The 12,506-nt window shown below is 37.3% G+C and overlaps 1 protein-coding gene across 9 annotated transcripts in view; it reads right to left on the reverse strand.

Annotated features, from left to right (window-relative positions):
* Nucleotides 1-766: 766 nt before the first annotated feature.
* Nucleotides 767-12,506, reverse strand: part of st3gal5 (ST3 beta-galactoside alpha-2,3-sialyltransferase 5) — a 38,161-nt gene continuing 26,421 nt past the window's right edge. For 7 of the 9 annotated variants that reach the window (XM_027135739.2, XM_027135734.2, XM_027135735.2 and 4 more), the window contains 5 exons: nt 10,837-10,957; nt 10,368-10,705; nt 8,414-8,600; nt 4,877-5,035; nt 767-1,512 (listed from right to left, as the gene is read on the reverse strand). In XM_027135739.2, the coding sequence (XP_026991540.2) occupies nt 1,255-1,512; nt 4,877-5,035; nt 8,414-8,600; nt 10,368-10,705; nt 10,837-10,866 (972 nt within the window). In that variant the 5' untranslated portion in view covers nt 10,867-10,957 and the 3' untranslated portion in view covers nt 767-1,254. Of the gene's footprint in view, nt 1,513-4,876; nt 5,036-8,413; nt 8,601-10,367; nt 10,706-10,836; nt 10,958-11,133; nt 11,208-12,506 lie in introns of all 9 variants that reach the window. The other 2 variants (XM_027135740.2, XM_027135741.2) reach the window with 2 other exon arrangements.

Below are 12,506 nucleotides of genomic sequence, written 5' to 3' on the forward strand. Positions count from 1 at the left end.
CTTCTGGATGTTGAGGGCAGATTGTTCTCAGCAAACACTCAGCAAAGACCATGGTGCTACAATGCTTTACCATGTTCCAACACCACTGTGGGTGGTGATCATTGCTTAGAGAATCTACCTTTGATTAAATTAAAATTATATGGAAAGACGAACAGTGTTTGTGTAAATTTGAAATAGATATGATAAATAACAAAAAATAGGTGTACCAGAACTTATTTGCCTCAACTGTATAGTTTGAATGGTCAGAAAGTAAGGACAATTTAGGATATCCATCACCAGAATTTTAAAAATAGATAGAAGAAAATAGAAGTTTTAGTAGTGTAGTATTATATTTAAAATAAATCTTTCCATCACAGTAAGAAACATGATTAGGGTATGTTATTTTTACTGAACATGCCACATCTGCACATTTATGCATTTATCCAGGCAGTCTATGTGGTAGCAGCACAATACTTTAAATCATGCAGATTCAGGCAAAGCAAAGTTCACAACAAACTTTGGAATGGGCAAAATCTCTGTGACTTTATCTATGACATGGTTGATGGTACCACAATGGTTTGACCATTAATAATTAGCACCAAACACAGACAGATGAAAACTGAAAAAATCCAGGTGATTTTTGTCTAATCAATTTTTCAGTGTACGTGAGCCTGTGAAAACATTTTCCCCATTCTTATGTTTAACGTACATTATCCGAAGCTCTTGACCTATAACTGCCTGATGCAGATAGCTAAGAGCCTTCTTTTTAGTGAAATCAAATCATTAAAAAAAAAAAACAGAGCTATGTTTAATAGTCAAAGTAAAAGCATTTAAAAGGTACAACATGACAAAAACTGGGATAAAACATCCGTGTAGCCTTTGGATATCCACTAATCAGTGAGGCTAATCGGGGAAAAAGAGAACATAAAGATCGGACATAGAAGCAATGTAAAAAGGACAAGTGGTCTGATGATTTAACCAATTCCAGAGTGATTGGCACATCAATTTAAGATGATTTTCACATATGGATAGGCCACCAGAGTCCGAACCTTTTTATAAAAAAAATAAAAAAACAAGCAAAAAGTATGAAAATTAAAGTACATGGCAATTAATAAAAATATGAAATAAAATACACTTTCACAATCGGTATATAATAACACCAGTCTAATCAGAACAATGTAACAGAAATAAAATGCAACATGTATTAATTGCAAGTAAAACACTGTATTCTGTCTTTGGGCTGTCAAAATATCCCAACATTAGTGCAATGTGGCTTTATTTTGAGCAGAAACTGCAATGTACACCCCCAGTAAGGTCCAAAATGCTGCCAGTTGCAACCAATCTCTGGAGAAAAACTGTCTCATGGTCCACATTGTGCATAGCTTGCTTCAACATAGCAGTCATTGGTAGTTTATCGTAGTAATGCAGTGGCATCTCCTTCTGGCTAAGGTTGTAGCCAAAGCCTGCTAAACTGACTTCATCGCACAAGTAGGTTGCCAGGTTAACAGCAGATACCCCTAAGGTGGGAACATTCTAGACACAAAAAAGAACAGAAAAAACTAAGGATCTTTTTAGTACAAAAAACAAACAAACAAACAATTGCCTTCATAAGAAGAAACTGGCATCACAAGCTGTTTCTGTCTGTGTTTTGTATGTTTTTGACATTCATAGTTCCACTGACTTAAAAAAAAATCAGTATTACAGTTCAGTATTATAATTATAATTCTCTTTTTTTTTCCATTTTAAATGGGTACCTAAATGGTTTGTTTAGGTATACCAAATTAAAACATTGGAATTTGGCAAAGGGACTAGTTAAGAGACAACAATTATGAATGTTCAGAATAGGAACAGTATTTAAAAAAAAAAAAATACACCATTCCTGTCAGTTTTTAGATGGATAAAAGTGAACATCATTACATGTACTTCTAGTTCTATATACACCTAATTATGTCCAGGGTTCTCCGCTACTCATAACTAATGCAGAAGCAGTAAGAACTTCCTGAGAATGTTTCAGGGACATAGATGCAATCATAAAACATAGATCACAGATCATGGTTCAGCCAAGTTTGGGTCCATACATATAGTTGACACTGCAAATATTTTCACCAAGATGTACGTAAGAAACCTTAGTGAACATGTCTACCATGTCTAGCAATTAAATGACACACTGTAGGAACTGCCATGCAACCTTAGACTGCTACACAAACCGGGCCAGGAGTCAAGATTGCATCCTGCCCTACATCAGCTACTGTACTTGAAACACATTATCACGCTGTAAGAAATAAAAAACGTATTACCTTATGATACTTAAACCTTTTTAGGAATGAGCTCTTTTAGATGTGTACCTTGGAGTGGAATTTGGGTGCAATTTCTGTAATTTCTTACAACGCTAATATCCTAAAACACTGCCATTGTATCTGGTGACAAGTGTAGTGGAAATTTTAAATATTATTAATGTCTTTATATAACTGTAATGTGCTTTTACAGTAAAAGCATATAGCAAGTATACCACTAACTATTGCTTATTTTGCAGGAATTTTGCTTTTATCTAAAGTAACATTCAACTTCAAGAAATTAAAAAGACATGGAATTGGATTCTACTGTAAATCACTGCTGTAATGATGCAATTACACAAACTCCTTTTCAATATTGTTTTAACTTGCCATTATTATTATATATGATTTCTATATGTTTTATTTACCTTTATTTACCAATAGTGTTTAATAACTTTAACAAGTCCAAGTGCGGGGGGCACGGTGGCTTGTGGTTAGCACGTTCGCCTCACACCTTCAGGGTTGGGGGTTCGATTCCCGCCTCCGCCTTGTGTGTGTGGAGTTTGCATGTTCTCCCCGTGCCTCGGGGGTTTCCTCCGGGTACTCCGTTTTCCTCCCCCGGTCCAAAGACATGCATGGTAGGTTGATTGGCATCTCTGGAAAATTGTCCATAGTGTGTGATTGCGTGAGTGAATGAGAGTGTGTGTGTGCCCTGCAATGGGTTGGCACTCTGTCCAGGGTGTGGACCTGCCTTGATGCCTGATGACGCCTAAGATAGGCACAGGCTCCCCATGACCCGAGGTAGATCGGATAAGTGGTAGAAAATGAACGAATTAATGAATGCCTTTTCAACTGGAACCTTTGTACACGGTGTCCAAAAACCAGTCAGTATCTGGTGTGACCAGTGTTGGCCTTCCTGATTTTTTATTTTTTTGCACGTTTGTCACACTTCAATGTTTCGGATCATCAAACAAATTTAAATATTCATCAAAGATAGCACAAGTAAACACAACATGCAGTTTTTAAATGAAGGTTTTTATTATTAGGAGAAAACAAAATCCAAACCCACATGGCCCTGTGTAAAAAAAAAGTGTTTGAAAAAGAACATCATACCAACAGTAAAATATGGTGGTGGTAGTGTGATGGTCTGGGGTTGTTTTGCTGCTTCAGGACCTGGAAGAATTGCTGTGATAAATGGAACCATGAATTATACTGTCTACCAAAAAATCCTGAAGGACAAATGCTTGATTGCAGTTCTTGCTGCTAAGGGTGGCCCAACCAGTTATTAGGTTTAGGGGCAAGCACTTTTTCACACAGGGACATATAGGTTTGGATTTAAATTTTCCCTTAATAATAAAAACCTTAAATTAAACATGTTGTGTTTACTTGTTATATTTGACTAATATTTACATTTTTTGATGATCTGAAACATTTAAGTGTGACAAACATGCAAAAAAATAACTGGAGCCAACACTTTTTTCACACCATTGTAGAGCTGATCAGGTTGTTGAATGTGGCATGTGAAATGTTGGTCCACTCCTCTTCAATGGCTGTGCAAAGTTGCTGGATATTGGCAGGAACTGGAACACTGTCATATACCCCAATCCAGAGCATCCCAAACATGCTCAATGGGTGACATGTCTGGTGAGTATGCTGGCCATGCAAGAACTGGGATGTTTTCAGCTTCCAGGAATTGTTTATAGATCCTTGCAACATGGGACCATGCATTATCATGCTGCAACATGAGGTTATGGTCGTGGATGAATAGCATAGCAATGGGCCACAGGATCTTGTCACGGTATCTCTGTGCATTCAAAATGCCATCATTGAAATGCACCTGTGTTTGTTGTCCATGACATGCACCGCCACAATGGGCCACTCGATCCACAACATTGACGTCAGCAAACCGGTCATCCACATGATGCCATACATGCTGTCTGCCATATTCACTGTACACTGAAAACACCTCTCCAAAGTACCAGACGCCATGGTATGTGAGCATTTGCACACTCAAGTGGATTACGATGACGAGCATGCAGATGAGCTTCCCTGAGACGGTTTCTGACAGTTGTGCAGAAATTCTGTTGCAGCAGCTATACGGGTGGCTGGTCTCAGACAATCCTGGAGGTTAGGATGCCGGATGTGGAGGTCCTGGGCTGGTGTGGTTACACGTGGTCTGCAGTTGTGAGGCCAGTTGGATGTACTGACAAATTCTCTAAAATGCCTTTGGAGATGGCTAATGGTTGAGAAACGAACATTCAATTAATGGCTCTGGTGTACATTCGTGCAGTCGGCATGACGATTGCATGCTCCCTCAAAACTTGAGACATCAGAGGCATTGTGCTTTGTGATAAAAACTGCACATTTTAGAGTGGCCTTTCATTGTGGCCAACCTAAGGAACACCTGTGCAATAATCAAGCTGTCTAATCAGCAACTTGATATGCCACACCTGTGAGGTGGATGGATTATCTCGGTAAAGGAGAAGTGCTCAATTACAGATTTAGACAGATTTGTTAACAAAAAACAAAAAAGTGTTGCATTTGTAATTTTGTTCGGTATATATAAAATGAATATGAATGCTTAAGTAGTTACATATGTATGACCAAGAAGCGGGAACATTTACCTGATCCCATCCCCATCGCCGAGGCTTAGGATTTGGGTATTGTAGCAGTTTCAATGCTGTCTCCCTGATAATCTCTGGATTCAGTATACGGAACTTTGAAGGATCAACTGGGATGCTACCTGGTACCTTCTGCCAGAAAAACAGCTTGTCCCAAAGTGACTGAAAAAGAACAAAAACATTGTTTACAGGGTTTACTCATTACCCATAACTGAAAATTTTCTTTCAATATACAGTTTGGTTATTCTTTAATTTAGCATAATATTTTTGCCTAGGAAACAGACCTGGAGCCACCAAACCCTGTTTTAAGACAAGATATTAAATGTCTTGGGAGGTAAAATGAGAGCTGTATTCAGAGAAACATGCAAACATTCCAGAAAAACACTTTAACAGCATGGTGGAATCACCTACAAGGTTCATCAGATTAAAAACCTTACCCTTTTGTCAAACCACTTAAGGGCTCTGTTTTTGATATCAGCTTTCTTCAAAAGCAGTTTGAGCTTACGGTCAGTCGCCTAAACATTTTCCAGTGTTGCTGCCTTTTTACAGCTTTTTCACTATAAGCATTGCATTTTTCAATGTTAAAATTAATCTAAATAGAATGATCCTAATTTTTTTATCTAAATTATGTTATGATCCTAGATTTGCCTAAACACTTCCCTATTTTTGATACAAAAATCCCCTGGGATTCTCTTGACTGGATGTTAGAATGACTTCTTGAAAGGTACCATGCTATTGAGGCAGCCCACTTGTATCAGCATTTGTTTGAAAATTGTTTGAAAAATAAATAAATAAGAAAATGCTTGATGCATTTCATGTTGTAATACATATTTATCTCTTGGGGAGACCACTGCATTATACCCACACAAAATTAAAAAAGAATCTGATGGCAGCAAATACATTGGTGTGAAGAAGTGTTTGCCCTTCACTGATTTTCTATTTTTTTGCATGTTTGTCACACTTTAATGTTTCAGATCATCAAACAAATAAAAAAAAAAGTCAAAGATAACACAAGTAAACACAACATGCAGTCTCTTTAAATGAAGGTTTTTATTAATAGGGGAAAACAAAATAACTGGTTGGGCCACCCTTAGCAGCAAGAACTGTAATCAAGCGTTTACGATAACTTGCAATGAGTCTGCCTTTTTAAGGTCGCGCCACAGCATCTCAATAGGATTTTGGTCAAGACTATGACTAGGCCACTCCAAAGTCTTCATTTTGTTTTTCTTCAGCCATTTAGAGGTGACTTGCTGGTGTGTTTTGGATCATTGTCCTGCTGCAGAACCCAAGTTTACTTCCTTAACTGAGTCAAGTGAGGTCTTCTGTGACATCTTGGATGAGTTGTCGCTGCGCTCTTGGGGTAATTTTGGTCGACTGGCCACTCCTGGGAAGGTTCACCACTGTTCAGTATTTTGGCCATTTGTGGAAAATGGCTCTCACTATGGTTTGCTGGAGTCCCAAAGCTTAAGAAATGGTTTATAAGCTTTTCCAGACTGATAGATCTCAATCTTTCGCATTTGTTCCTGTCAGGTCTTATTTAAGTGATTTCTTGATTGTGAACAGGTGTGGCAGTAACCAGGCCTGGGTGTGGATAGAGAAATTGAACTCAGGTGTGATAAACCACAGTTAAGTGGGGGGAAAACACAGTTTCACACAGGGCCATGTGGATTTGGATTTTGTTTCCCCTTAATAATAAAAAACTTCATTTAAAAACTGCATGTTGTGATTACTTGTATTATCTTTGACTAATATTTAAATTTGTTTGAGAATTAGAAACATTAAAGTGTGACAAACGTGCAAAAAAATTAAAAATCAGGAAGGGGCAAACACTGTTTCACACCACTGTATTTCAGTGTGAGTACAGGTAAAAATTGTGACATTTACATACAAATATTGGGGTCTACTTTCCTCATAATGGAATTCCTAAATGTCCAAATCTCAAACCCAAAAGGGGATTGAAAGTAAGTGTTATTTCAGAATTTATCTCTGCACAGCAACTAAAGCATGAACCAATTATTATATGACTATCCATATACAACAAATATTTGTAGGAATAGTAGTAAAATATTTTTGCCATAGATTTGCAAATTTCCATGCTGTGGGATGAACAAATGATTCTTATCTTAATTCAAGATAGCAGCTTAATTCAAGTTTCAACATTACAGACCATTAAATCAACCAACCATCAGACTTTTGATAACCTAAACTATCATACAAAACCTAAACTAAAATTACAAAAGATGCCTGATTTGATAAGATATAAATAAAATATTAAAATATTATGTTTTATTTTTTTTTAAATATTGTATACACAACATGTACAAAAAAGGTGATTGAGAATAACATGATGTGATATTGCACATCGTATTATAGTGACGAACATATTGTAAATAAATAAATAAATAAATATAAATAAATAAAATAAATAAAAAAATATAAATATAAATAAATATTCCCAATATAAATATTGGGAATTGGGAAAGTTCACATAATAATACAGCAATGCAGTGTTCATTGTGTCAGCTCCTACTAAAAGGGAAGCATAAAAATTATTTTTCGTCCACTGTGCGAACATCGTTGGTTGGATCGCTTTGACACCTCATTCATGGGTCTAGGACAAAAGCTGAGAATATCTCAGTATGCAAGATAACAAGAATGTTGCTTTGCAAGCACCAATGATAATAATAATGATAATGTAACTTGTCTCTGATTAGCACCACTGAATTGGCTCTGCGCTGAGTGTAATCATGCAGATCCTTCAAATCATCATGGAGGGGTGTCAGAATCTCAAAAACTGTTGAATTTATACAATATTTACAGGGCCTGTGACTGAGTGTCATGGCTTTTCATATCACTGCATGCTGATGCCACTAACCAGGCAAAACTAAGCTTTTTGTCATCTTTGCCTGCCCCTCAATCAACCACAACCACAGCCTCACCCTACACCTAGGATCAACCACACTCAAGCCAACCAGGATGGGGTGACCATTCTTTGACTAGCCAAATTTTACCTACCACTCTTAAAACTACTAGCCAAGGCTCTTGACTCAACCCTCCCAGACAGTTCCATCAAACCCCTTCTGAAAGATTCAGAATGAGGCTGCATGCTGTCAAAAATGACCCACATCACATCCCTATTTTTTTCCTGTAGCTGCCCACATCACATTCAAAGCCTTAATGCACATGTACTGTACAAGACTTTGTTTGGAACAGCACCCCATAACACTGTCAATCTGCAATCAGTTAATGCTGTTTTTATACATTTACTTTGTCCACTTTGCTCCTCTAGTATTTCATTAAAAATCTTCTATGGTAGCAATACTTGTATTGTTCTCTGCTTGATATATTGCACTGCTTGTATTTCATTTGTAAGTTTATGCTAAATGAATAACTAACTGAATAACTGAAAAATCAATAATGCATTGAAAAATGAAGAAATTGTGATAAATACAAATAAATTGTGGAGGAGAAATGAAGATATTTCAAAAAGCATATAACTTTAAAAAGAAAAGAAAACAAAGCAAGAGTTTAAATACTTACTACTGTTGTTTTTGAGATCATAGCATGAAGCCAGTTGAAATCAACAGATTTGTAAATGACAGCTACAAACTGAAGCTGAGGATCCACATCTTCCCATGTCTTCGGGGTACCTTCAGGATAACTCATCCTGATAGTGGTACGGTTTCCAACATCTCTACTGAAATCTCTCACCGGGCCACTGTTCAATCTGCAAAGTAAGACAGGACAGCATCGGAATGCAAACTCATAAAACAATAGAAAGTATGTAGGTGTGTGTGTATGATTCTGTGTTTCTGTCTTGTTTCAAACCCCTTAAAAACTTTTTGTTTCTGCTGATAATGTTCATGGGCAGAAAGTGGAAAATAAGAATTTCTATGAATAAAATGTATAACCTTTATTTTACTAAAATAATATTTTCATTATTTTGATATTTAAGAATATTTCATTTGCTCAATTTCTCCAAAGAACCTTGTGGTACAAATTAATATAGCACATTATAGTATAACTTAGAAAGTTTTACTACTTATTTATACTTTTTTAGTATTTACTAATGATACTAACTTGATGCTAATGCATATTATTTCTCAATTATGATTAACTGATCAGACATAACATTAAAACCAATGACAGATCACGTTAATATTGATTATCTTGTTACTTTGATGAGTTTCAAATTGTGATGGCTATACAACTGGGTCAGATTATCTTCAGAATGGCAGGCCTTGTGGTGTGTTCCAGGCATTCAGTAGTACTAAAGTGGTTCTACGAAGTACAACCAGTGAACCTGCAATAGGACCAACCCTTCTAGTCCAATACCAGAGAAGAGCTAAATCTGTAGCACAGATCTCTGAAAAAAATTACTGCTGGCTATGATGTGTAAGGAGACACTGCATCAAAGCTTGTTTCATATGGGTCTGCTACAGATCAGTCAGAGCGCCTATGCAGATCCGTGTCTAAAGCAAAAAAGTCTCTACAGTAGGCATTTAATTATCAGAACTTGACCACCAGAAATTAAAGAAGGTGGCCTTTGTTGATGAATCACATTTCCTTTAACATAATGTAATTTGGTAGGTAGTAGGAGTTAAAATAACAAATGTGCCTCCAATAGCTTGCCTTCTTTCCATAGTGCAACCTGGTACCATATATTTTCCAAGAAAGTGATGTGTGCACACACACACAGCCCTCCATAGGTGTGAAAGGAAACATGTTTTATGCCACCACATTCCAGTGTACCATGGTCCAGTTCTGATCCATACATGCCAACTGTAGGCACTGTAAGCTTTTTTCGGGCACTCTAATCGCAGTAAGCTGAATGCACTGTGTATTCTGTCATGTTTCTATCCTATTCAGCATTATCTTTTCTCATCAATTTGCTCTACAATAGCTCTTCTCTGGGATCAGATCATATGGACTAGCCTTCACTCCCTTGAGCCTTGGCTGCCCATGATCTTGTCGCTCCTTTACTCTTTGTGCTTCCTTGAACCAATTTTGGTAAGAACTAACCTAAGAGCAAACTGGAAAGACCCCACAAAATCACACATTCAAGAGACCTTATCTAGCCATCTAGTTATCTAGCCATCACAATTTGGACCCTGCCAAAGTTGCTCAAATCCTGAAACTGGCTTATTTTTCCAGCTTACAACAGGAATTTCAAGAATAGACTGTTCAACTGTAAACTAATATAATCACATGACTTAACAGCCACTATCGTCAAAAGTTAATTAATTGTATTTACACTCAGTAGTTTATTCGTCATAGTTAACCCCCCAACTGCTCCCCGGGCACCACAGCATAAATGGCTGCCCACTGCTCCGGGTGTGTGTTCATGGTGTGTGTGTGTTCACTGCTGTGTGTGTGCACTTTGGATGGGTCAATTGCAGAGAACGAATTCTGAGTATAGGTCACCATACTTAGCCGTATATCATGTTACTTTCACTTAATTAGAGGATTTGCCACTTAAACTGGTTTGGCTTACCTTAAGATCACATTGAACTGGTTGAGGAGATGCCCAAGCTCCAGTCCTCGAAGTATGCCTCCATTACCAACTACAACACATCGACGGCAATCGTGCCCTCCAGTGTTCTCTGACAAGGAAATGGGTATGAGATCCAGGACTTCTTTTAGCTTGTGTTGCAGGTTCTGAAATCCAAATGGTGGTGGATACTCAAATATTTGTTCTGTTAAGTTGCTGTTTTTTTGTAAGAATGGCTCAGCTACAGGCACAGAACTAGAATAAATACTCTCAATCCTCCTTCTTGTAAATGATGGTCTGCATTCTTTGGATAACACACTCTTGACAAAGGAATGGACACGCTAAAAAAAGGACACAATCACACGCACTTTTATATATATATATATATATATATATATATATATATATATATAATTTTTAGTATTCATATAATTTGATATGCTGTTAAACAATGAAAGAAATTGAACATTACCTCTCGATGATTGGGATCTACAAACATCATGACAGATTTTGGACTGGCATTGAATATGGGCAAGTTTAGTATGCCAGTGAAAATTAAGCCCACAACCACAAGTGGCACAATAAACCTCCTCCTGGATAAAAGAGCACATAAAAGAGACCTTCTAATTTAATGAACACATTTATGAAGTTATCTTGTCACTTGCAGTATTTTATTTGATTTCCTCATGTTTATGCTTTTCTCTTTAATGTATTGTCTTTTAATTCACCACTTCATGGATTCACACTTCAATAATTTGATCATTTATACCAGGAGTGTCAAACATATGGCCTGCGGGCCGGTACCGGCCCGCCAGGGAGTTCAGTCCAGCCCAGGGGATAAATCTGCAATATGAAAAAAAAATCATTCATTTTTGGGGGAACTACCAGCAGATGGTAGTACTGAGCTTCAGGGTCTGAGTGGCATTTTAGTCAATAACTCCTGAGCTAATCGCTGTTACTACACAAATAACAACTCGTTTCTATTGTAGTGATGTAGAGCGGCAGCTACAGCCGTGTTTTGCTAGTAACAGCGTTTGGCTCAGGAGTTATTGACTCGGGAAACTCCAATCTGTGAATATGCGGCCAACTTCCCGCTAGTTCAGTTCTCTCCAGCGCTGGAAAGCTGATCCTATATTAACACGGGTCCTACTTCTTGCCTTATCGTAAGCCTTTCTTCGCTTTCTTTCTTTGTTTTTATCCTCCATGTCAATGTTAAAACCGCTTTCTGCTAATGTCACACATGCGCACTGAACACACTCTGCTCATATTGACAAGACCCGCCCCTTTCTGCTCATTGGCCACACATTTGTTTTGATTTTTTTGTTTTGTTTGGTGCCCCAACGCAGTTTTCTGAAGCATTCTCAAATATCGGAGACCCTACCTTTACATGAGATTCTAAAATTGGCTGCTACTCAGGACATAACCTGATATTGATGCACTTGTGCAGGCTAAAAGATGGCAAGTTTCAGGGGCAAATTTTACAATTTTTACAAAGATTTATGTTAACATGCAGGACAGTGTTTTTAATTTCCACAAACTTGTGACTAAATGTTTTGCACCACTGTACAATAACTGTGTTCAGTTTTTATGCATAATGCACTTATAACAATAAATGTTAAACTGGGTACAAGTGTTGTTGAAATTGTACTTACTACTTAGGTTGTTCATAATATATTTTTTAAAAGGACAATACATTTAATTTAAAGATTTTAATAATTTACTTCTACTTTGCACTAATACAAAGAAAAAAGTGGACTACTTGTTAGTTCTATGTAATTTTGCTACGAGTTTACTGGTCTGGCCCTTGAGATCAGATTAAGCTGTATGCGGCCCCCAGAACAAAATGAGTTTGACACGCCTGTTCTATATGAAGTGAATAATGTGGTGATGTAAAGCTTGGATGCCACTGCTCACCACTGAAAACCCATTCCATGACACTCTCTATGCACTGTCCTTGAGAACTGTCCTTCACAATTACTTCTCTTGTTATAATGTTGACTGTGAAATATTCAGTAGTGAGGAAATTTCACAAATAGACTTATTGCACAGGTGGCAACCTATCACAGTACCATGCTTGAATTCATGGAGATCCTGAGAGTGACCCATTCTTTCAAGAATGATTCTGTCTGGCCTGATCTTAAA

Source organism: Tachysurus fulvidraco, chromosome 17 (genome assembly GCF_022655615.1).
Source record: "Tachysurus fulvidraco isolate hzauxx_2018 chromosome 17, HZAU_PFXX_2.0, whole genome shotgun sequence".
NCBI lineage: Eukaryota > Metazoa > Chordata > Actinopteri > Siluriformes > Bagridae > Tachysurus > Tachysurus fulvidraco.